This window comes from Vidua chalybeata, chromosome 2 (genome assembly GCF_026979565.1).
Source record: "Vidua chalybeata isolate OUT-0048 chromosome 2, bVidCha1 merged haplotype, whole genome shotgun sequence".
Lineage (NCBI taxonomy): Eukaryota > Metazoa > Chordata > Aves > Passeriformes > Viduidae > Vidua > Vidua chalybeata.
This window is the reverse complement of record NC_071531.1, coordinates 107197600-107223721: the sequence shown is the minus strand read 5'-3', so window position 1 is coordinate 107223721 and position 26122 is coordinate 107197600. Positions and strand designations below refer to the sequence as shown.

Genomic DNA, 26122 nt, shown 5'->3' with positions numbered 1-26122 from the left:
TCCTATTTTCTGAGCACATATTTAATCCATGAAGCACATTCTTCCTATTAAATGCAATCTGTCTAACTGCTTATAAAACAGAATCTTTTGCAATAGGTATCCCTAAGCAAATCAATACAAATATAGAGCTGAGCCATGGTAAAATATTGCTCATGAAAATGATATTGTGCAGTTTTCAAGAATTATTCAATTTGTGCTCAGACAGAGTGAATGATCAACTTTTTCCATACAAACAGTGATCAGTGAGTCTTTTAATCAAGACCAAAACATATCAAATAAGGGATATTCTTCCTTGGTGAGCTACACAATCTGAAGAGATTTTTATGATTTAGATCTATATAATTCAATTGAAAAAAATAATGTAACCCATTTGTTGAGGCACTGTTTACAAGAATATCTCTCTGTTTATATCAGTTTGTATCAGTAAGATAGAGGAGGTCTTGCTCTGTTTTCCATGCTAGTTAATGAGTTAAACTCCCCCTTCAGTCAAAATGCACCAGGACTGAAGATACTCAGCTCTCACTACCAGCTTCACTGGTGCTGCAGGAGGAAGAGGAGGTAAGGAGAGGGCAAAGAAAAGCCCCAAACCATAACACTTTGACCTGAAAAAACCTAGGCTTGCTCTTAGTGATTTCAGTGAGAAGCAAATTAATTTCTTCTAAAGTCATCATATACAATTAATTAAGTCTATTAAAGCAGAATAAAGCAACAGACTCTTTGTGGCCACTCATGCCATAACTCTGTACAGCAATTCATTATAATGGCAAACTTAAACATAAGAGAAAGAAAAAAACATATTTCATTGTGTCTCTGAAATCAAAAAATAACCCTAAATAATTATGAATTAAAAGTCAAGTGAGGAAAAATTTTACCAGTGTTTTCTGGTTCTTTCTTTCCATTGTTATTTTTAAGCAGATTCAGTGACTCAATATCGTAACAAACCATACTGGGAAATGAAGCAAAACCTTGGCTTTAATTTCATAGTACATCCCACAAATGTGCAAATTTAAACCTCCCTCCTTGAATTCTCTTTGTGATATCTGAAGAATGTTAAGATACAGATCCTGTGCACTCCTCCTTTCTTTTCACTTTATTATACATGTCAACCATTATGTCTCTGCCACCTGCAAAGAGAAAAGCTTAATAGTGCAGATTAAATCCTTGTCTGAATCTTCAGTTAGCTGTGACTAAAACTCAAGGGCCTGGAAGACAACTTGACTTTTAAACAGTTTAAAGGAGCAGCACTGTGGTGTCAGAGGGATTCAGTAGTTTGTGCTTTGGCTCATGAAGTGCCAGTGCTTCCCCTCGGAGAATCCCACATTTGGCACTGCAGGAAATCCTTGTTCTCAGCTCAGCCACGAAGAACAAAGCCCCATTTCAGTCCAAGAGTGGCTATCTTTGAGGCATTGCTGAGGCTTGCTAACACTATAGGGTGAGGAACCTCGCCCTGCTCCCGCCACAGCAACTCTGTTTGGAGGAAGTCTGGACCAAGGGATGTCAATTTAGATTTCTCACAAACACTGAACTCACAGGGCATTTCAGAATGAAAAGAAATATTGCTTCATCTGGGTCAGCTGTTCTCACTCGCCTCCATTTTCAAATACGTTTAGAGAAGTGAAAATGTGATCTATAAATTCCTAGAAAAATGCTGGCTGAAGTCACCAAAGGCTCTGTGAAAAGAAGTAGCTTTTATATTCTCAGCACAAGAAAGAACAATTTAGTTGTTCTACAGTATTTTAAAAGCAATCAAATTGAAGAATGAGAAACAGCTTGGGAACAACTGAAGCAATTTGGTATACACTCCTTAACACCACTGAACACAGCCTAGAAGAGTTAACAGAAAGAGATGAACAAAAATTAAAATTTTCCTTTGAAAAACAAAATTTGCCCAAGTATAATAGGCAATTTTTTAATAGTAACTGAGGAAAACTCAAGTAGTTTTGTTATTTGAAGATTTTGCCACCTTACAGACCCTTTAGGCTAACACATTAGGTATATTTCTGTGAGGCTGTCATTCCCTAATTCAGTCAGTCTAAATGTTGGCTGAGTGCTATAGGGGCAGTCTATAATTTTACTTCCCCTCCAGCTGCACATTCCCTTCCTGCAGTGCCAGCACACACCTTGCCATGCAGTGAATCAGAGGCAAGGAATTATCCAGCTAGTAATTAAACAAGCAAAAGAAACAGCAAAAGAAAACCCTTAAATTTCAGCTGGATGAGGCCACATGAAGTTTGTGGTGGTGACGAATGGAAGCAAATTTAGATCACCTTAAATATACTGCCAGTCTACATTATGAAGTTCTGCCCAATTCCTTCCAAAACATCAAGAAGCCTTTAAAACTCGAGTAATTAGACATTTAACACACCAAAAATTAAACAAGATTTTAAAATATTATTACAAGTTTGAAGGTTTTTTATAAAAGCATACATTTTAATAAAATTTCAAATTGGAGCAGGAATGCAACTATTCCTTATTTGCTCTAGGGAGGGTGATCCAAACTATTACGTGAAGATGCAAATGTGGAAACATTCATTTTCTGATTTACAGATACATAAGCATTGCCATATTAATATCTACCAAAACCAACCTGTTTTTTTTAATTTATTTATTACTGTTCTACCAGTGCAAAACTCTTAGTGAATTGCTAACAGAAAGGGCTCTGAGCCATTAGTGAGATATGCAAAAATATGCAGAATTATAGCTTGAAGGAGATTACACTAGAAATTCAAGAAAAGTGAGTTAACATACACATGCACTAAAAAGTTAACCTTCTCAATTCAGGGATTTAAGCTTTAACTCTATGGCCTTCAGTTGCATCTGGATTTCAAATCAAAGCAGCAGAGATACAATTCTTAAATCCTAATTAGATTGGCTAGCTGCCTGGCTCTAGAGTGAAGGAAAACCTGGAAGGTGGGATTAAGCTACACACTATTTCATTCAACAAGGGAAAGGAAGAAAATGATAGTATTGATGTTCCATCACTGTCACATTCCTGCAATGTTTTCAGAAGAGCAATCTTTAAGTATGAGTGCAAAAGCCTTGGAATTTCAGAGGTCCAGACAAAGAAGGAACTCAGGGGTGCTATGATAGGAAGCTGTTCTGAACAAGTCTCCCTTAAGGTAAAGCCAACAATCAGTGTTCTTCTGCTGAGATCAAAACTGAAGCAGCACCCACTAACACTGTGACACTGGGGATATTTGGGTCTCCAGCACACCTTCACATTATGGACACAGTACACTATACAGAGGCCCTGGTTCAACCTAAAAAGAACTACAGTGATGTTTACAAATAATGCATGATGTCCATATAAAATCCGTGTTTTCAAAAAACAATGTCTTTCACTGTCGATATTCTCAGGCTAAGCCTGGGAAAAATCTTCCTCTTTTTCTCTCTGACTGAACTGAGAATATCCACATTTCACTGCCTACATTTCACCAACAGTAATTTAATTCATTCCGATTCCATGCATTTGTTTATTATAGCAGGTCCCCTTTCTAGGTCCCCTTTGATGATGACGTAGCTTTCCAAGGCATGCAAAGGACAGAAGAAGTGAGGGAAGAAGGGTCAGAATTATTAAACAGATTCTCTAAAAGGGAACAATTGCAAAATTCAGCAACACAAAGTACGTTCAAAATACACATTTTCCAACATAAATGTTGTATTTATTCTAGAAATAAATGTTGTGCAGATCTAGCTACACTTACTCTGAAGTCTTTAACTTCCTTGTGTTCATCTCAGAAAGCATTTGCCCAGCAGAATATCTAAAAGTGTTTTAAGATAACATTTTTATGCTGCTCCTGATTTATGAAATATATATTCCTAAGCTGAGGTCTTCCTCCTCCTTTTTATGTAACTGCCTTGCTTCTCTACTAGAATGAACCTTTCATGAAAGCCAGGATATAACTGAATTTTCTTTCAAGTCTTTAAAGCTTTTTAAAATTCATGAATTTCCTTATCATTTTTCAGCAAAGCAAAGTATTTCCAAATCCTTCTTTAACGTTAGTGTTTAGTATTAACATTTTAAATGTTACAGAAATCGAGTGGAATAAATTTTCACTTAGAAAGTGTCCAAATGGTGATGTATTTTACTGGTAGTAACAAGTTGGTGTCACTGTGTTTGGTTACCTGTCACAGAGCTGTCTAGATTGTCCATACTGGAGCCTGGAGTATGCTCTAGACCTCTCAGTGGCCTACTGATTTCTACAGTTTCTTCTTCAATATCATCCTCATCATCATCGTCATCTGGAACATCTGTTTCCAAATCTGAAATAAGGTTTCCAGATACGTATCCTAGGGGAGGAACTGGAGCCTGAGGAGGTTGTGTATTGCTTTGGATGTGCCTACACAAACAAACAGGAAAAGTTATCAGAATGGATGAGACTTTGCAGCCCATGGTCAATAAAACACAAGCCTTTCAACAAGTCCTGAAGTATATTTACAAAATGTGCTTGGTTAGGCCAAACTCAAGAAAATTCAGTTCAGTTATTCACTGCAGCTTCTAATACCAGAGTGCTTGCATACTTTCCAGTCTTAAATAAAAAGAATAAAATAAAATCCTCTAGGATGAGGAAGGTCAGGAGTGTCTTCTCACAGATGAAGAGCGATAGACACAGAGGCTACATAAATCAGGTAGGAAACCCGTGGAAAAGCACAATTCTGAATTCCAGCCCAGCACATAAGTGTGTCACCCAATATTCCCCCTTGCAAATCACACATTGAACCAAAGTTAAATCTCACTCCTTCCGCTTAAACAGATGCAGTGCCTGAAGCAAAAGTCACCCTAAAGAGGAGGAAATGGCCAGTAGGACAGAAGAAATTTTCAAGTCCAATGAACACTTCATCAGCGAGGCCTTTTCATTTTGCTTTAGTCAAAGAAGTTTAATTGATTTAATTGCAGCAGTATTAGGGCATGCATGTGTGAAATTACTGCATGCAGCAATTACATAAAGCAAAAAAAAAAAAAAAAAAAGGAAAAAGAAGACAAAAAAGAACCCACAAGATAGCTAAATGGCCAAAGGCAAGCATGGGATTCATGATTTGCCTGGTCTCTGAGAGAAAAGAACACCATCAGCTTTCAGAGCAGCATTCCCCACAGCACAACAGGTACACAGCAAGCTGTGCCAGAGGACCCAGGCATGACTGGCCTTGGCACAAGAGCATGTACCACACTTGAAATTGCTAACTTAGGCACGTGGGAATCCTTGGGTGGCTCTACATGAGGTGCCATGACCTGATTTGAATCGGCAGCACTCTGGATGGGATCCCGGATTCTGCTGGTCTCTTGCTTGGACATCAGTAAAACTGAAGAAATTACAATTGTCACCTGTTTGGCTCCCAGCTATAGTACATTTTCAGTGGAAACTTTGTGCTAAATTATTGCCTGCATGAATGAATTCTCTTTATTCAATGAGCCTTTTTTTTTTTTTAAATTTTCATCATGTAAATCTATCAGACATGAGAATGTCATGGTAAATGTTATGTACCACTGGTAACTTTCTCTACCTCAGTGTAGGTTTTAACTTATTGCTTATTCTGAATCTAATTTCCAGAACAAGTGCTTCCTTTCTGACATACAACCCCCTTCTGATTAACAGTTATTGAACACTTTTCTGCCTGGACACCAGGTTTTTAGTGTTCTACATAGTATTCAAAACACTGGGGCACTAAAGGGCACTACCATCTAACTAACCCTCAATAAACAGCGTGATTAGCGCCTAATCAAGCAAAATGCTTAAGTATATGTTTAATGTTAAGCTTGTGATAGAACAATTGAAGCCAATTTCTCATGTACTCATAGTTAAGCATATACTTAAGTGATTTGCTGGATCAAGGCCATAATGATTATGTACTTTTCCAGTAATGTCTAATGGGCTCTTTCTTAAATTCCTAGTTGGCTGATGTCTATTTCTCAGTTGCTGCTCCCACAGTACCCTGAGACCCTGACAGGTCTCATCTTGCTGTTTAGTTTTCCCCAGTCTCTACAATGGACAGGTTAACTTTGTGTAAAGAAGACTGAAAAAATATTCCTTCCCAGTCAAAACAATGGAGGACTTTCTACTAACTTTGACTAGCATGATAAATATCCAGCCAAACAACAAAAATATATTAAAAAATTCCATGTAATAAAAATCACTTGTATTTAAAAATCACCTCAGCATTTAGCCCAATGCCCAAAAGGTATGACAAAAAAGTCTATGTCCTTGCTATTTTTTTTTTCCGGAGTTTCAGGCTCAATTACTGTGGCTTTACACAAGAGTGACATTAAAATCTGTATAATCCTAAGCACATTATAAAACTTCCCAATCAATTTTCATTTCCCCAAAAAGGGAGCAAGACCTTTCCTGCCAGCTGCACGAGGCCTTGGTGCAGCGTCCTGGTCCATTATCCGTGCCTGTGCTGGTTTCGAGGTTTGGAGGGCAGAGGAAGGGTAACAGCTGCACAAGGCAGCAGCGACTGCCTGTGCTGGCAGGGTGTGCATCTGTGTGCTGGCTCAGAAGCCAGTACCTTCAACAGGCCAGGTCTAGCTGCTGCCTGGGATTTGGGTCTGTCCCCCAGGCAGGCTGGGGTCGGTGCCTGGCAGCGCCGCGCTGCAGCGGGACCGAGGTACCCTGTTGATTGAGTGCAGATTGCAGACAAGCCCCGAGGCTTCCACGGTGCCCAGGGAAAACAGCTGGCTTTGGTTTGGCACCGCCTGCCTACCTGCCTGATGTATTTATGGGAGCTCAGGCTGAATAACTTTGTGGCTTTATTTAGCAGGGAAGAAAGGCTGCTCCTCTGCTGGCAGCGTGCCATTCAGTAACTAGCTCTGCTCCGCTCCGCCGAGAGTCGCGGGCTTTGTCTGGGTAGAAGAGTTGTAAAAGGACAACTGCTGCTCGGGGAACATCCAGGAAGCAACTGACCTTCACCATGTCCCCAGCCTGGTGCAGTTGACAAGTTCTTTTTCAGTCCCTGAAGAGATTGCTTCTGTTTGTTTTGCAGGGGAAATGTTACTGTGGTATTTGCTTGCTTTTCCTTTAAACAGGCATAAAGCACTCTGAAACACTAGATCCATCCTAAAAATGCTAACAACTTGCTTTCTGCTGTTTCTGGGTTTTTCCTATGAATCAGAAATTCTCATGGTAGTTCAAACTACAGAGATGCAAATAATTCATTCTCATGTGACACAGTGTAAAAGCTGCCACATTGCTATTTCAAGAAAATATCATTATTTTTAATCAGGAATTTAGAACCTTATTATTCTTGAAAATCATAAAAAATTCCTGTCTTCTGGTAGCATGAAAAGGGAGTACTCTCAACTGTATAAAAGATGTCAGGAGGCGGGTATTAACTACTTAGCAAAATGTTGGAGGAATATTGTTTTTATATGTTTTAGACAAAATTTAGCATATTATTATGATTTTAAAAGCACATATGGATGTATAAGGCCTTCCAACTGTGCACCTGTGGGTAGAGTTTTGCTATTTCTTCTTCCATTTTACTTCTTTGGAAACACAATTGAAACGCTGTTGAACAGAGTCATTATTTATGTCAAAAAGGAATGTAGTATTGTTGTTATTATTATTATTAATAACAACAATATTATTATTTCATTTCCCTGATCACGGGTGACCCCTTCAACCATGACATTTACCATGTCTGCTTTGCTATATCAAACTGGTAAGCCCTTGTTAACTCATCAAGGTGAGCTTGAAGCATTGGCTGCATCTCCTCTCGTGGAGAAGGCGTGAGAGTTGCAGTCGACTGTTGCCCAAAGGAGATGGCAGGAGATGAAGCTACTCCTCGGACAGGAGGTGTGGGGACACGATCGTCATCTTCTTCAAGCTCATCTTCCATGCCCTGATGTAGGTAGGTCTGAACTGGCAAAGGTGGACACCAACCATCACTGTCATATCTAAAATAAGAACCAAATAAACTTAGTGTATATTAAAACTCATCTCTGCTGCACAGTAGAAGGTGTAGAGGGTATACAGGAATCCGGCTACAATTTGAAACCTTGCACACAGTGTGCGTTCTAAAATTTAATGAAAACAGGGTCATAATTGCTTAGATTGTCCTTACTGAGTCAGTTGAATTTTTCCCACAACTGCTAAGCAACTTGAGCAAGATAAGCAACAGAAAAATTACTGACCCATTATCACATTCATTAATGGTGATTAGATAATGTTACACCACAATCAACAACAAAAATGAACTAACTCACTTCCAGGATCATTAATGTAGGAGAATGAATATTGACCTGGATGTGAAAATAGCAGCATTCTTAAAAGGTAGAGCAGGCTTTATGTAGTAGCACTTATTTCACAGAATCCCAGAAAAAGCTGAGTTGAAAGCGACCCACAAAGACCACCAAGTCCAAATCCTGGCCCTGCACAGCACCGTCCCCAAGAGTCACACCATGAGCCCAAGGGCATTATCCATTTACTTCCATCCTCCCCTTTATCTGTCTATAAATTTACCATTTATTTCTGGTTTGGAGGTTAAATAAAAAGCTACACTTTCCTCATACATTCTGGTCTTCCCACTCTGCACACGGGTATCTCCTATGATGTGCAATACATCCATGTCACAGCAGCACTGACCCCAAGCATATGCTGTGTCACAGCACCAGCTGATAAGGTACATTAGGACACATGTTGACAGCTCTGCCAGCACCCCACCTCCTAACCAATCTGTACTGGGACTTACCTAGACAGTGCTACATTTCTGAACACTTTCAACACACCTGCCCAAAGCAAATGGAAAGATTAACCACTAGGAGTATTCTTGAATAACAAATTCTTCTTTCTTCAGACATAAAGGGTGTCCTGGTAGGAGTTTGTGGTTTTTGTTGCCTTATACCAAAGCTGTAGGGGGTGGCACTATATCTGATCAGGGCTAGAAACAAAAGCTTTATATTTTATTACCACTTCTTACACAAGTTTTGCCAACAAGTCAATTCTTTTCAGTCTCTGCGCTCATCAGAGGATCTTTCAATTCAGTGTTGTATTACAGTATCATCCTGGGATGCTGTCCCTTTAGGGACTCTGGCATCTTTCCAGGTGGATAGGCCTTAGTGACTGTGGTCATTCCCTGTGCATTATCTCCCCAGAGTAATTCCCTAATCTGAACACAACTTCAGTTGTATGCAGCTTTGCTGACAATCACACCACTCAAATCTCAAATGTCTACTTTTTCCATCTTCAAAACATCCAGTCAGGCAACAGTCCCTTGAGCATCAGCACACATTTCTTCTTAACTCCTGGTGTATTCCAAAATAACTCAGAATACACAGTTGCCTTTTTTTTTTTTTTCCTCTCAAAAACAACCAGACAACCACAAGCTTTCACAGCTCCTTCACTGTCAAATCATCACACACTCTTAAAGGCCATTTCCCAAGCATCATCTAAGTCACTTTATCTTCTTTCCACCTTCAAGGACTGCTGACAAGGTCCTTTTTTCTGCAATGCAAGCAGGCAGTGCATTGCAGAATACAGTTAATTTCTTAAACTGGCTTAAAAATACTCCTTTAAAGTTACTGATTTGGAAGGAAAGATTTACCAATTTCCCAAAGAAAAATGAATTACTGTCAATTTTCCCAAATGTGAAACCAGGTTATAAAAAGGCTGGGAACACTGAGATGGAGAAGTTGTAAAAACTGTATTATGAACAGAACATTTACTTTCAGCAAAACCCAAAGATTTCTTAAATTAACTAAACTACTTTTTTCTTATTCAGAAGTCTATAGTCTGTATTTAAACACACAGATTCAGGACAGCTAAAACAACCTGACTTAATCATCCAAAAGTCCATGGAAGATATATCTGGTAATTCACACCTGCATAAGTTTAAATCTCTATATATGTAGATATAACCATAAATAGATATACAAACATGCACGAGCACAGAAGTGAATATAAAGGCTACTTCTTAACATCTGGCCTCTAGGACAGGTTGAGCGATTGATCATTACCATTTTCATAACACAGAGATTTAAGAAAATGTTACATGATACATATTCATCCTCAGCAAACAATAAGATATGACCAGCTGTAATTTGTCTCTCCAAACAATGTTTACTCGGGACATTTGCAACCAAGGCTGAAGGGACCATCCTAAATCATGCTGTGAAAACTGTGCAGTGCAACAGTTCTCTTTTGCTCTCTCAACCTCATGCTTTGCTGTAATGCCTTCTTCTTTAAAAGGGACAGGGGAAAAAGGCACTCCCAGGTGACTTTGCAATGATGAATAAACGAGCTTTGGATGTGTTCACCTTCTGACCCTACTCGCTTCAAATCCCCAAATGTTCAGCTTGGTAGCAAAAAGGTTTTTTAGTAAAAAGGTTTCTCAGTGAAATGATTCTGCACAAGTACTGTACCTTTACCCAAATTTTGTTTGAAATGGAAAGCAGCCTAAGCCTGAAGTTCAGGACATTGAGATTCAAGATTTCAGGTACAAGAACCTTTGTCTTCTTGACACTCTTCAGAGAGTGTCTGAAAAGCCACAAGTCCTAACCTTCATTTTAGAGAAAAACAAAATAAAACAAAAGCCCCAAAAAACCAAAAACCCCCAAAACCAACAAAGAAAAAAAAAAAAGGAAAAAGTAAACCTAACATAGTACATAGTAACTGCATGTCACAAAAGTAATACAGCTATAGAAACATCTGGTATCACCATAGTGATTATTGGCCACATCTGTGTTCTTTTTCGTTTTTTGAGTAAATCCAATGTGGTGAAAATGCTGCTTTTTTCAAGTACACTTATTGAAATCTAGGTGCCCTAGCTTAATTAGCAATCTCTGATTGTAATTTCATTATAATTAAGACTCTAATAAGTTCTGGTTAACAAACATGAGCCTCTATTTTTCTAGTAAGTTTTACTGTATTGTTAGCACTTCTATTCCATAGTAATCTTTTACCATTAAAAAGCCCGATTCATTACGTTAATAGATTTTTTCCTTCAAAATATAAAATAAATGTGATAAATACAGGGAACATTCTGTAAAAATTGTGTTTCATTACACATACTGTTGTAACAAATGAAGCTTCCCTCCCTGGAACTCACCAGAAAGGACTTTTTGAAGTAAAAGGTAATACTTCCTTAACTTTTCCTAAAGGCAGACAATAAGTATCAAATATATTCACATTCAGCAGCTAATAATCCATTTTGAGGTGTAGTCAATAGCAAGAAACAGAAATACCCAAATAACAATATGCTGACTGCCTTTACTGGGTTGGCTCAAGATCATGCATATTATTGGTGAAAAATCAAAGTAAAAGATAATGAGTAAGAATTGAGCATTTCTTTACTGTCAAGTTTACATAAAATCAAGCAACATCATCTTCACTGAAAAGGGTGGGAAAGGGAGCATGTCAGTTTGGGAGCTACTACAAGAAAAGAGAAACTTAACTGGCACAAACTGGCTCTTTGCTGAGGTTAAACAGGAATCTAAGAGATCCCCAAAGCTACCACATTATATAAGAGGGCTAGTTGGAGTAAGATATTCATTTTTCCTTCTGTAGTTTAGGGAAAAATGGAGGCATATGCCAACCCTAGTGCCTCTGGGAAGAAGATGCCAGAGAAAACTGAGTGTATTTTTTCTGTGAAAGGTTAAGTTAGGTGGGTCTTTTTTTATATCACTTGCTATCGTGGATTATCTTTTGCAACTTAGCAGTCCACTAGTGCTTATAAGGCAATTAGCGCTAATCTCTAGCAAGCAAAACTAGGTGTCAAAACTTTTGAGGTTTTTTGTGATAATTGTTCCAATGAAACTCAAATTTAATTGTTATAGGAAGACACACATAAAAACAAGTCACTATTTCGATGCCATCCACCTTGTTTTATTGCTCTAAACACTCATATTTTGTATCATATTGTGAGAATTTCATTAAAGTGTTAAGTTTTTCTGACTGGAAGCTCATTTTTCAGTTGTAATTCACAATATAATTACAACTCCATGTAACTAATTCTAGAATTAAATCACTTTGAATTTGTCACAGAGTAAATCAAAACAAACCAAGAAGAACAGAAGAGTTTAAAAATGTGGCTTTTTTTTTAGCCCAGTATGTCCAAGGCAAAATAAGGAATGCAGTCTATGATTCTTTCCCTTCTAGCATGTTGAAAACCACAGAAACAAGACCACCCCCTAAATATAGAAGGACTATTAGTATTGGAAGCATCCTCAGAAAATATGGGCATTGCAGATTCAGTCTTCATCAAAGGTTGTTGCAAATTACTGTAGCTCCAGACAGAGACTCTAAGTCCAACCTTCACATTTTTTCTGTGTTTGGCAAAATGCATGTTACGAGGTCTTGCTACCATCAAGGCTAATGAGACATTACAAAAACCAGAGAAGAGTAATTCAAAACATAATCAGAGGAAAAACTAAGTCTGAATGGTTGTGAACCTAGAGGCTGGTGATTACTTTCTCCTTAAATAACCAATGTTGACTTGGTGACCAATATTATTCCTTTCAGCTAAATTACAGATGCTTTATGCAACTGAGGAGTCAAACCCTGTGTCACAAGGGATTTCTCTATGAGGTATTTCCATTTACCTTTAATGCTATTTCATTGTTCTAAGGAAAATCCAAGTGGTTTGCCTTCTAGTGCATAATTGTTTTAGTGAAATGGCTGCACATGTGTTTTAAGGATATAAACTGATAAAGACAAAATTATTATATGGTGAAACAATTTTAAATTTATTTTAGCCTCTTATAACAGAATACAGAAGACAATGATTAAGTGAACTTTTTGCCTTGAGATTTAAACAACACTCATAATCAGTAAGGTCATTCATTTTCCATTACTTTGAAATTTTAACTATAATACAGGCTGAATGGGCCTTAATTTTAAGAAGAACTTCACTGACTAACACGGTCATTTATTGCTCATTATAAGAGTCAAAAGAGTTGGTATAAACTGAAACAATATGGAATTTTTCTAACTTTAATTATGAAAGTAGTAATGATCAATTCCCACTTACAATTGAGATAACGCTTGAAATATTTTTATTCAGTAAAGCTATTACAATGTATTCTTAAAAATGTTTCATCCTTAGGAAATATTGATTAATCCATGTATTGAAACAGACAGAAATTTGTCCCTGACAGAAAAATTATTCTCAAAGACTCCAACAGAACTACCCACAGTAAACTATATTTTTATACACTCTGATTTACCTCCAGAGCTTGAAAACCTGGTATATCACATAATTACACTTTATAAAAAGCATTTTGTAATTGTTGTCTGCATAGGAAACGTCTTTCCTCTCATTTAGCACTTCTTGTGCGATTTTGTGTCCTTGAGAACAAGTTTGAGCTATGCAAAAATATGTGCAAAGTTCCAGAAACTTGAAAGTTTTTTGAATAATAACAAAAAAAGGCTATAATTAGCATGCCTTCCTCAACTGTGAAATTTCTTCTAAAAGCCGATGAGAAGATTATTATCCATTGGTTGATCTTCAGAAATTAATCCATTTTGGTGGGTGGTTTTTTTTTTTTTGTGTTCTGTTGCCTCTAATATTTTTAAACATCAAAGCAGTGAAAAAAAAATACACAGAGCCAGATTATGTCATCCTTACTCACTCTGAGTCCCATCAGCTCCATGCAATCCCAGAATTCAATTAAGCTACCTGTGAAGTGAGATAGCTCTCAGCATGAGAAATCACTGAAGCCCTACATGATGATGAAGCAAGGTCACTTTTATTTCCATCTTCAGTCACTATGCAGAGAAGCTATTCAAACATTCCTCCTCCACAGCCTTGAATAAGTCTACAGGATAAGTTGTTCTCTCTTTATCTTTTTTTTTAAACAAAACAGAATAATATTGTCACTTAGCAAAATTAAAAAAAAAATAGAAAAGGACTCATTATTGCAAATCACAGATTTTTCTTCAACAGAAAAAGAAAAAAAAAATTTACCCTGCTTCTTGCTGATCCACCCCATAGTGCTCCAGCTCTGTGCCTGGAAGTGGCTGCACAGGAGGGGGTGGGAGGGGAACACTTGCCCAGGTTGAACCATTATTTTTCTGGGGCTTGGCAGTATTTTTGTTTTTCTTCTTTTTCCCTCCTTTGCCACCTGCAAATCCAAAAAAGAAAAATAAAATGTTAGAGCTATAATATGGGAAAAAAAAGGCCAGCTATTTACATTTCTTGGACAGAATTCTGATTCCAGAGCACATGCCCCCAAAAAGATGTATTTGTATCTCAGCAGAATCAGCATCAGCGTGCTAATGCTGTCACAAGGTTGTAAGAAATAATAGAATGGAATGGAGAATATTCTGAATATTTACTGAAAATCACTTATTTTTATACCACTGTACATTTGCACCACAGTAGTGCAGAAACAAGGAAAGACTGGTTTACCTGCATAAGAAATATATTTCCTGATTTATTCATGTGCACTTTATAACTTTTTTAATTCACTCTTAGATAAAATTACAATAAAACATAGCAAATGTCAGAATCCACTGTGATTATATTACAGTTTTGCATAATCACTTTCTGTGGAAAACAAAGAGGTTAAGGACACCATCCAAAAAGTTGTCATTGGAGTCAGGACTTTCAAGACAAGAGTAAATTGTCAAAACAAAAGAAACAGGGTTTTGTTGATAGGAATTTCCTAATTTCTGCTTTACTTAAAATAGCGGGAAGTCATGTGCAATGTGTTAGGACTGACTGTTTCACTGGATTCAAGTATCTTGTGCCACTATGGAGAAGAGGTTCTATTTCTGATACACAGTTCTAATGGATGAGGCAGAAATGAAGTGAGCAATGCCTTTTGGTTAAACCCTCTGCTCTTCTCTTACTGTCCTTGGATCCACTTCTCCAGCTGAAACACTTCCATTCGTGGGAGAGTGATCTTACAGAGAAAGCTCTCATCCCACTTGGTTTGCTTCTTTTATTTTTCCTTTACTTCTTTTTCTTGTCAGGAATTCATTAAGTGGAAGAATGGGGACTCATCTGTTTTTTGGAGCTCTGTTGTGGCTTTCAAACTCTTTGTTGGGTGGAGGAATGGTCTGTCAGATGCCTTTTCAGTGGGGTACCCAGCTGCTCTCACTCATCCCTGGCCTGTTGCAGAAAGCACAATCTAATCCATCTCACCTACTGATGTCCCCTGATGATTTATAAAGATCAGCCAAAAAAACCCATGTAAAAATGAATCAATGAATCAAGAAAGCCACAACTGACTGATCAGGGAGGGTGTCACGATGTGCACTGGCAGGCACCACCCTCTGTGCCATGGTTCTAACTTTAGGCACAGAGAAACACAGAAGGAGGTGAAATTCTAGCAATAGAGACAAGCCCCTGTCATGGGACTTTTTGTCTGTGAGACAGTGGCTTTCTTCTGTTACCTCCAAATGTCAGCTGGATGAAAACAGGAACAAATAGAGAGGGAAGAAAAAGACGATTCTGTGACTCAGAAGTAACCAAGACTTCTCTTTTCACCTCCTCTTGCGCCTGCTAGAGACAGGCAACAAGCCCAGCAATACTTCTAATCAACCTGGCTGGCAGCATATTGCAAGCAAGACTTTGCTTTCCACTACTCAATTCCAGACCAAAGCTCTTCCTTCCTTCCTTGTTTTGGAGTATTTATAGTAAGTCCAGCCAAGATCCTGTGATTCTCTATGTGTGAACTGAGCTAATATTACTTCTATTAGAATGGAAAACAGGCTCTTCCTTCTGTTTGCAGCCTGGCAGAGAGGGCAGCTTTCTTGAAAAGGGAAAGAACATTTTGACCAGTGAAAAGAAACCCCAGTGACAGTGGAGACAGAGGAACGAATTTATGAAACTTCTGGAGGGAAAGTGAAGCTTTCAAAGCACAGGTAGGGCAAAAAAAGTGGAGTTAGAAATAGGGTCACTGAAAAGTGCAAAGGAAGTAAGTAGGTTAATTTTAATTTGTGGGACATGAAGAAATTTTTTAAAAGTCAGCAGGAGTAGGAGTCAACAAGAACTAAGGCAGGTGGGTCTGCCTTAGAAGGAAAGCACATGAATGGTTTTTATGTTGCAGGAGGTTTTAAACTAGGAACACACAGAGAAGGGAAATGCAAAGAACAACTTCAGCTTAGAGATTAATTGAGGTGGAGAGGAAGATTTTGGAAGTGTATCATCTTGATGATCTTAGGAGACTGGTAAAATGTAGGTTGATGTGTGGAGTGCTTATATGGGAGTACCTTGGATTTTGGGAGTTTCAAAGAGACAAATTAGAGATAATGGAGATATTAGAAGGAGTGAAGCAGAGAGACAAGGGATGTGTTTAGATGAAGAAATGAAAGAAGAGAACTCCAAGGTCATTGCTGGTAGGGGAAAGCAGCCTACACTGTACAGTTGGGCAGGAGATTTCTCTTCTGTCCCCATAGGCAGTTACTCCACTGTCAGACTAGTGGGACAGACACTGAACACACAAAGCCTGATTTGTGTTTGAAAACTGATGCACCGAAGCCTTGTTTCCCCCTAGCAACAATGCCTGATGTTTCAGTGTCTCCTCACACTGAAATTCAATTATATTGTTTAAATCTCTAGGTGAATCGGGAGAAAGAATTTGCCAGTTGGGCTACTGATCCTAGTACAGACATCATCTGTGCAAACTATAGCTACAAAATTTCCCTGCCTCATAAAGCAGTTGAGGTTTTAGCTGTTTTCCATTCCACAGTGGGACAGGAATTCTCATGATATTCATGTAAGAGAGACAGAAACTTAGTCAGAATAATAAGTAGTACTTAAAGTACTAACCAAGGAAATGAGAGAAGAAATCCCTGCTCACCCTGATGGGGACTACGTAATCAAAGCTGGTCTCCGACTCCAGTGATGCTCTAATTATCAGACTATTTGAAGGTCTCCCCCAGTTTCTTGAGTATTACAGACATAATTATCCTGTATCAAAGGCATAATTAGTGGGCAAGGGAGAACAAAATACTGACTCTGCAGTCCAACAATCTGGCACTCATCTGAGCACTGGGGCATCCAGTTGTGAGTTGCCTTGGTCACAACAAGAGTGCCCTGGCCATATGACTGACTATAACCCAAAGTTTCCCAGTGTCATCAGAAAATTCATTTCTGACTGAGAAACACTACACAGAATATGCATTTGAAATATTTAATCAAAGTCCAGCCTTTGATCAAAGGGTATTTTCCAGTGACACTTCCTATTTTCTGAGAAAACTCTTAGGCAGCCTTAGCTGTCAACATATCTAAAGTGTGATATTGCCCTCTAACACCTGACATATAGGTACCTCAGCACATCCATTTCTGCATTTTCATGCAGCCTGGGGAGCAAGCTGATTTCCTAAGCTACTTGTCAATATATCTCACATCCAAGAACAAGAACCTTTCTTGAAGTATTTCAGCTTCCAGATACCTCTCTGACAATGCCATAAGCCTATTTTTTGGTCTCAGTCAAATCAGCTAATGCTCCCCCTTGAGAAGGCAAGACTTGCAAACACATTTGGCTATCTGATTCATGGGCCAATGATAATAGGAGTCTTATCCCAAGATTCAGTTTGAATAGTCATTTAAATTGACATAAAGAAGCCATTTCTAGGTTTGGTCTGTTACTCGAGGACTGCTCCAGCTTAAAGTGGAAATTCAAAAGGCTGTGGATATATTCTGAATATCAAAAGTAAATCCTTTCAGTGCTCCCATATTTCAGCTAGGTGAAATCACAGATTTTCATTTTAACTGTTGCCTTTTCAGTTTTTGTCTTGACAAAAAAAACAAAAAGACAACTATACATAACATAAGCAACAAGTAAGCAAAATTAAAGAAATCAAGAAAAAAGGTGTGCTCAGATATAATACACAACCACATGTACTATGATCATTTTCGTCTGATGAAAATGCATCATATTTCCAATAGAACATGCAGCACACACATAAAATTTACATCCTGTTTGTATGTAAACTTGGCACAATTTGTTGAAACCTCAGTCACCTTTCAGGGCCCTACAACTATTTCCAACCTGCTTCTCTGAGTAACAGCATTTAGAAACAGCTTGTGGGAGTGGGGTATCTGTTAACAACCCAACAAAAATAATAGTCTCCTCATGAAGTTCACTGTGGGGAGACCTATAAACTGAGGATGGATGCAGAAATAAATTTGCTCCGTATATTGTGTCAGGGAAAGGACCTGACAAGGCGAGGCTGGCAGCTGCGCCGACAAGCACCACACGGAAGGACTCTCCAGTTATCTCCAAGTAGGTTCTGCTAAAGGCTTTTTTGTTTCAGTAGAGTCCCATGTGGCATTGTTTGCTGATGGGCAGGAACTCTCATGGCTATCCTCAACTGGTGCCTGGGAGATCTTCTGCCTCCCTGGCGAGCCACTCGCCAACACCCCTCCATCCCTCGCTCCCCTATGCACGGCGACGGAACCAACCTGAGAGGCTGCCGCTCCTTTCGGAGCTGTTGTGGGAGCTGGTGGTGCTGAAATCCTGTGACTGGTTGTGTGGCAATCTATTAGCCAGTCCCTCAGCCACCCGGTAGTCAGGGATGTAAAGCAAGGCTAAGGGTTAAACGGCAGAGGTCACAGTGGCATCGTGGGATTAGTCGACAGCACAAGCACATGCGACACATGCAGTTAGCAAGTCAGGGGCAGATGGGGTGGGGTGGCAGGTTTTAACTGGGTTATTTTTAAAGGTACACCTACCCTAGCCTAATGGAAGACAGATGGCTTGGTGATTAGCACAGGACAAAGAGCATTAAAAGCACAGTGCAATGTATTTTGTGATCAGGTGAGGTTCAGCACACATGCAAGGTGTGCAAGCATTAGTTCAGGTCAACATGAACAGTGTCTCACAGAGCTAAAAAGAATTTTCTAATTCATGCACAGATGATACAGTACACAAAGTCAAGGGCTCTAGAAAATAAGAGCTGTAATTACCATTGTTGCCTTTGCCTTGATCTGGAAGAGAGTAACCAAATCCCATGAGGTCATTTTTTTGCTGAATTGAGCTTTTCCACTGCGGATCTGGTAAATCGACAGCCAGCTCGTGGATGCTGTTGGAATGCAGGATCTGGGTGGTGGCATATGGTGTAGCCTGTGTTATTTGGCTGGAGCTGTTGTAACTGGTTTTGGTGGTGAAGTCGATGCTGCTGTAAATGGCTCCGTCGGAAAGCATGGTAGCGGTTTTATCTCCTTGCCCTGGCACTGGTGGCAGCACATCTGTGGAACGAAACAAATCACTGATGCACAGGAAGCCTGAAAGTACCAAGGTTTAAGCTGAGAAATAAACGTGTCATTTTGCACGTTTGCATTTCAGCTGAGACAGGTCCATGAGCCAACGAAGGGAAGATGATGTACAACCATCGCCAAGCTATCAGCAGCTGTGACAGGCCTACCACTGGTCCTTCACGTCTCGCTGCCTAAAACTATCTTTTTTCTTTTTTTTTTCTTCCTCATACCTTCAACTGTGAAAGTGAAATTTGGAATATTTCTCTACTGAAGAATGTTTTCAGTTGTTCACTCTATGTCAGAACCAATGGAACTGTCTGGGCTTCAGGGAAATTATGAAAGGAGAGAATTTGCAAATCACAGAGGGAACTTGTCCAGCAAATAGGTAGCAAAACTCTCAAAGTAATTTTTTAAGGGCATCACCTTCATTTTCTTGAAACTCTTTGCATCAGCTTATCTAATTTTCCTTTTGACATTAGCCAGTACATTCCTTCTTTTCAACAAAAGAAAAACCTGACAAAACCAAGTTATTTCTGATATGTGAAAGAAAATCTGATATTCTGAAGGGATTTAGGTGATCAGTCCCTCAAAATGGCAAAGCAATGTTGATAATGGAGAACAACTTGTTCAAAATCTCCACTACGTTTACCTGAAAGCCATTACAGCATATTTAACTAAATATCTGCTGAGTTTTCTCAATATTTTGAATCCTATCCCACACTCAATTTGTATCTTTAATCAGTTTCATTGGCAGTCTCTCTCCTCACTAAACACTGAAGTGACCTTTGCTGGTGGAATACTAGATCTAGAAACTGAGACTAGTGAAGTGTGAAGAATCTAATGATGATTGGCATGATGTCCCAAGGAGAACCACAGCTTAGAAGACAACCCTCCTTCCTGCTCTCTCAGAGGCCAATATCTCAAATGGTACTATTTTTACAATTTATTTAGACTCTGAAAAGTTGAATCAATTCCAGAATGTACTTCTTAAAAAATTCCTTCATTTATATGCCATTTTCTTTCTACAGCCAGATGGCAGATAAAGGTTCCAACTGTTAACTCATACTTGAAATAATGCATACTCCTATAGTGAGGATGTTCAGATACTATTCTAGGGATCACAGCCATTTTTATGTACCTTAAGCCCCAGAAAGAAAAGATGATTCTTGCACGTAGTCAAGGGTTTAAGCTCAGTTCCAAACTTAGATGTGGGTTTTGTGCAACCTCAGGGAATACATTTTACTCTCACTGTCTCAAAGACTTATCCAGCAATGAGATGTGACACCATGGTCTCCTCACACTGATTTGGTATTTTTTGTTTGCTTTAGATCGTATTTTTTGGGATTTAGTATTTTCTTTTCCCGAGATGAACATTTAGATCACAGAACTGTTTTCTTTTGCGTTCAGGTGTGCTACAGTGAACATTTTAACATGGACCCTAATAACAATTTTTGTCTCAGGGCAGCAACATAATATTTACAATAAATATGGCAATAGCAAATGCTCAGCAGAGACACTGCAGAAAGAGAGATTAAATTTGGTTATGGTTTTGCATACAGCAGGGAAATGGGTGCAATCAAGTATTTAAAAGATCTTAATTGTATTAACTTATATCTGCAGATAAATTGCAAGTGCAAAAAAATTAAAATTAATGAAAACTATAGCCCATATTTTAAAATCATGCTGTTACTATCTGCACATATGCAATGTGCTTTCCAGAGGCAGTACACAAACAAAAATGCATCTGTGTGCAAATGCAACATGAGATGTGAGATGTGAGAGACAAGTGCAGTCCTATCTTTCTTGCATTTCATCCATAATATGAACATTTCTCCTTTCTACAATTGGTTCCATCAAAGTATAATGGCTTGAAGTTTAGTAAATAAATTCTGTTGTTGATGTATAAAATGAAGTAAATCCAGCTCAACCTGTCTGTTGGATTTGAAGACTAAAGGAAGTAAAAACTAGCAAAATGCTCATCTCTGAAGTACTCAGACATACATCTGTCTTTTAGTGCATATTTCTGGCAACTGAAGAGGTATCATCTCTATACAGTCATTTTAAAATGGAGAACTGTTCATGTGTAAACACTTGAAAGGGAAGTTGCATAGCTGCCCACCAGTCAAGGACTTTCAGTCATTCTTACTGATAAGCTGAGGTTCTCCAGACATTCTAGGAATTTTCAGTACAAGCATGGATTACTTTTTTGGCCTCAGTATACATTTAAGAACTCAAAGAGTTATTAAGTAGAGATTTTACAAAGTGCCATAGCCTCCGAGTAAAAGTCAAGCGTGATTTGCAAGTTGTCATAGCAAAAACACCACACTCTACATTTCAGACCAAAGATGAAGACGCACTTCCCATTGGAAACTTGCCCCAAAACTCTCCAAAATCCAACTTTTGTTTGTAACTCTTGAGATAAATGAAATAGTGCTGAAATACTTGTGCAGGGAAGCTCTTTCTTGCTGCCTTGGAGATGCAATACCATTTTGTGGCCTTACATGACTCTAAGTCTCACCTGTGCTTCCCACTCACAGCCTTGCTCTCAAATGCCTGTCAGTGGATCCAGGACAGTGGATCTCACTCTTAAGGGAAATTTTTAGGACTGCCTGCCTCAGCTTCTGAGTTTCCAGGGTGAGTGATGTCACCCTACTCTTTTAAAATTCTTACAGAACTTTTATGTTATCACAGACCTTTTAACCAGTAAAAGAGGCCCAAACTCCATCTATATAGCTAATATTCCATCTCTGCATGTTAAAATACCTCCTATCAGTCTTTAATGCAGAAACATCTAATCTCAGCTGCTGAAACAGATAGAGATAAGTGATCCCAAACCACCCAGAATAAAAGTTTCAGCTCAACTGTAAAGATCATGGGTGGAATTAAGCTGCAGGATGTTAAAATGTAACTGTTGTATCTCTTGCATGAATTTGGACCTATGCCTCAAGCACACTGAGGCCAAAAATTTTTTAAAAAATGCTTCCAATTTCAGTTGTATACAGCCAAATGCTAAAAGAAAATGGTAATTTTTCTGTATTATGTGGGTTTAAGAAAAGATGGAAAAATACTGAAGGGTTTTATTTTCAAGATATTCACAACAAAGAAGCTGGCAGAAATTCAATTGCCTTGTAAATATTATCCAAAGTTTTGCTTACTTTTAAATATTTTTGACAAGAACTTTATAACGTTTTTATACAGAATATAAATCTAGTGTGTTTTGTTGTAATTTTAAGTCACAGTAGTCAAACCACAGGCAAGAGGCTTTTCATGGGAATGTATACCCAGTATGATGGATGGTCTTCAGAAGCAGAGTCTGAACAGCATGCAGAATTAGCTGTGTTATCACAGAAACCAAGGAAGTAACAGAGAGATGTGAATATTACTATGACTTTTAAAAATTCCAATCCTACATCTTTAAATTCCCATTTGAGTTAAATGTTTGAAATGAAGTAACCCCTCTAAAAATTCCTTCCTCATTGTAACAATATATCTTTACCTCACATCCCAAAAGGTGCACTCTCAAGTAAAAATGGAAACAAACCCCTAAAAGATCAAAATAGTTCCATTTTATGTATCCTTTCCTCCAATGAAAAATAGAGTTGCTTAAGACCTTTGAGGTTTTCTTCACAGGTTATGGTTGAGACTGAGAGCAGCAAAAGGATGAGTAAGGTGACAGCAACAAAATTCTGGTGTCCTTCTGCTGAAGGAACATCTTTCCTGCATCTCCAGAGTTCTCCTCTGCTCTTATGGACATCCTCCATCCTTGGCTATACTGCCCTTCATGGTACATTGCTCATGTCCACAAAAAAGGGAATGAGGTTGAGACACAAATCCATTTCTCTTGACATCATAAACAGACCCTGTCTCACCACTGTGGGGCAAATTACAAACTAGACCGACATTTTTAAAAAGTAAAAAGAGATAAAGTGAAAGGAACATTTTAAAGTCAATTTTCAATCAAATCTAGAAAGAAAGAAACACATAGAAAGAACTATAATGATAAAAATATTATACAGTATTCATCATAGATGTTAACTAATGGAAGCCTATTTCATAACATCGGGTGACTTAACAAAAGGAAACCTACCTCCACGACCAAAATTCCCAAGATCATTGGGTCCACTAGTGCTGTTATTTACTGGCAGACTTGTGGCAGGCCACGAGTCTGCAAGCCAAGGATAACTGGGGTCACTGGCATTCAAAAGACCTGGTCGACTGAAGCAGAATAAGAAAAAGAGATATACACACAGATATATATATATATATATATACACACACATATGAAATTACAATACCTGTGAGATAAGTAATGATGGAAGTGGGCACATTACTGTTCTTCTAACACCATAGGTAACTAACAGTTTAGGAGACTTTAATTTCTTTCAAATTACAATTGTATAGCCTTTGATGATTTAAAGACCTTGAGAAGTTAATTAAGGTTATATACAAATCAACTTTGTCAGTAGAAGTGGGACTAGGCATCCGTTGTGACTCTGCCAGAATCCAAATGAACTCCGCTGTCTGTGTGAAACAGGAGTTAGGCAGCACCATCACGGGATCCTACGCCAGGGCTGAATGATAAATTACCACCTCGAGGGAGCCATCACTCAAACTGATTGCTCCATATCAGCCATTTCCAGGACTTTGGGCTACTATTTCTTCCTTCCCTTGCATCCTAAATGCATGCCTGTCATCTACAGGCTGGTAACTCTTTCTTTGAGCACTCTTGGATGGTTTAGAGGCAAACAGGTTTGAGGAGGATTAATGGGAAGTCCACAGCTATCTCTGTGTGCCAATACTGCATGGCTTTTATATCCCTGTAATTCCCACTTTGAGAGCAGTGTTAAACAGGGAGCATGGTGAAAGAGAAGGCACTCTTGGGCCACGAGGCACCGTGTCTCCCTCACCCCAGGATAAACCGAAATTTAGCAAGGCAGGTGGATTGTTTGTATTTGTGTTCAGCAGGGGAAACAAATAATTTGCTGCAGACACCCTTTTCTCCCACATGAAAACAAAAAGCCGTCCGCAGTTCCGCAGTTTCCCTGGGTTATTAAAGCTCTCGTGAAGTTGGAGCAACATCTCCCATCACTGAGCATTACAGACCCCTGCCTGGAACAATCCCTAAGAGAAACATTGGTTTCTATGGAAACGGCAATAAGACGGCCCAGCCGCATTCTTGCCACATCTACTCGCTCTCATTAGGCCTAATCTCTTTTTGCTAAAATATTGATTAAACAGGAGATTGGAAGTTATTACCAGGGCCTAATTACAATCTCCATATTGGCAAAGGGAAAATAGATGAGGATATATGGGCCCGTTATCAGCTTTTATCAATTTCAATTGAGTAGCCAAAGTTGTGGAATCCAGTCCTATCAATCTACAGCCTATTCATCATCCATGAATCATTTATTTTGTGATCGATTAAGTGTAATTGTTCACTCACAGCAATTTAGGGGGAGCCAATAAGGAGTCTTAAACAACAGCAACTTCATTTGCTAATGTCTAATTAATGCAATAAACATCCCAGTAACAAATGAACACATTCTTTTTGATATTTACTACTCATTTCTTCCAGGACATCTGGGAGATATGAAACATCTGGGCTTGTTTCTTCCAAAGTGCACAACAGACAGGTCATTAAACCTCATGGTAAGCTACTTAACTCCTCCTAGTGCTATCAGTCTTCCCAATGATGGGCTATGACCTGAGTGCATCACCTATAGCATTTTTCAGATCCCTTACTTTAAAAATAAACACAGAGGAAAGACCTTTATATAAAGAAACATACCTCCCATTGCTCATTAGTCCTCCATCTCCTCTTTGGAAGGTGACTGTGTTTTGGTTGAAAAAAACAAAACAAACAAACATACATACACACGCACACACATATAAGACAGGGAAAAAATCAATTAGTAATAATAAAAAGTAACAATTCAAACTGCTCAGTGTCCAAGGTCGGAGGTCTCTTGGCACCATCCCATAATAAAGCGCAGAAATGACAAGAAATGGCTCAAGCACATTGGGGCTACAGTTCATTTAGGATTTCACCGCACATTCCTGATTGACAGCACTTTACTGATTGCTCTGTACCTTGCAAGGCAAAGCAGCCACTGAGCAAAAGGCCTGAATTCACCACAGGCCCCTTCATACGACTTTGCATTGCAAGCTTGAGCCATGTGATCAAATGGTTTTCTTGGCATGCTTCTGCTTCAGCACATAATGACATTGCACAGTGAGTTAATAACATCATGTCGTAATGCAGTAATATAATGTCACCACACAAATATGTCATTTCCCAGGACAAACACGAAGAGGTGGCAGCTCTATTACAGCTGAAGGGATGGAAAAAAGCATCCAGCTGCACCTTTTCCATTAGAAGTACAGTTTAAGAACTAGCACCCATACATAAATGCACACATGCCAGTGTCACCGGGAAGAAAAAGTGTTTCCAGTCTTCCATCCATGGGGATGCCAAGGACATAATCAGAGGGAGACAATTGCTTTTATCTCTCCATTCACGGGTGTTTGACAAAAACCAGCCTCTCCCTTATCTATCTATTAACAGGATTACATTTCAGGGCAATATATGTAAACCCACATTACTGGTGAGGTGCTAATTGACAACATTTGATGATCTTTTCTGAAATACTGAAAAAATATTTTGAATCAAGGCCAACAGACTACTCTGGTTCTCAGTGGCAATATCCCATTATTTATTGTCAGGCATAGATAAAGCAGACTATTAAATTATACCAATGTCCTGGACACCTGCAGCCTTAAAGGCCTCTGACTGGATAAGGGTTTGAATTTCAGTGAGGAATGGAAGAGTTTGTGACCAGCTTAATTTAAAATAGACATTCATTTGGAAATAGCATTTACCTTTGTAAGACAGTAAATTGTAGCTCCCAGAGTATTTACAAGATTTTCCGAGTATTAGTCCAAACTACACTAACTCAGGATTAGGCTTCCTATTACACACTAT

General features: G+C 38.7%; 1 protein-coding gene across 1 annotated transcript in view; it reads right to left on the bottom strand.

Annotated features, from left to right (window-relative positions):
- ROBO2 (roundabout guidance receptor 2) overlaps positions 1 to 26122 on the bottom strand; it is a 436228-nt gene that overhangs the window by 25493 nt on the left and 384613 nt on the right. Inside the window, exons 19-24 of the mRNA XM_053933903.1 lie at positions 24929 to 24971; positions 23228 to 23355; positions 18850 to 19131; positions 13897 to 14053; positions 7631 to 7891; positions 4126 to 4340 (exon numbers count right to left, since the gene is read on the bottom strand). Of these exons, the coding sequence (XP_053789878.1) occupies positions 4126 to 4340; positions 7631 to 7891; positions 13897 to 14053; positions 18850 to 19131; positions 23228 to 23355; positions 24929 to 24971 (1086 nt within the window). The remainder of the gene's footprint in view (positions 1 to 4125; positions 4341 to 7630; positions 7892 to 13896; positions 14054 to 18849; positions 19132 to 23227; positions 23356 to 24928; positions 24972 to 26122) is intronic.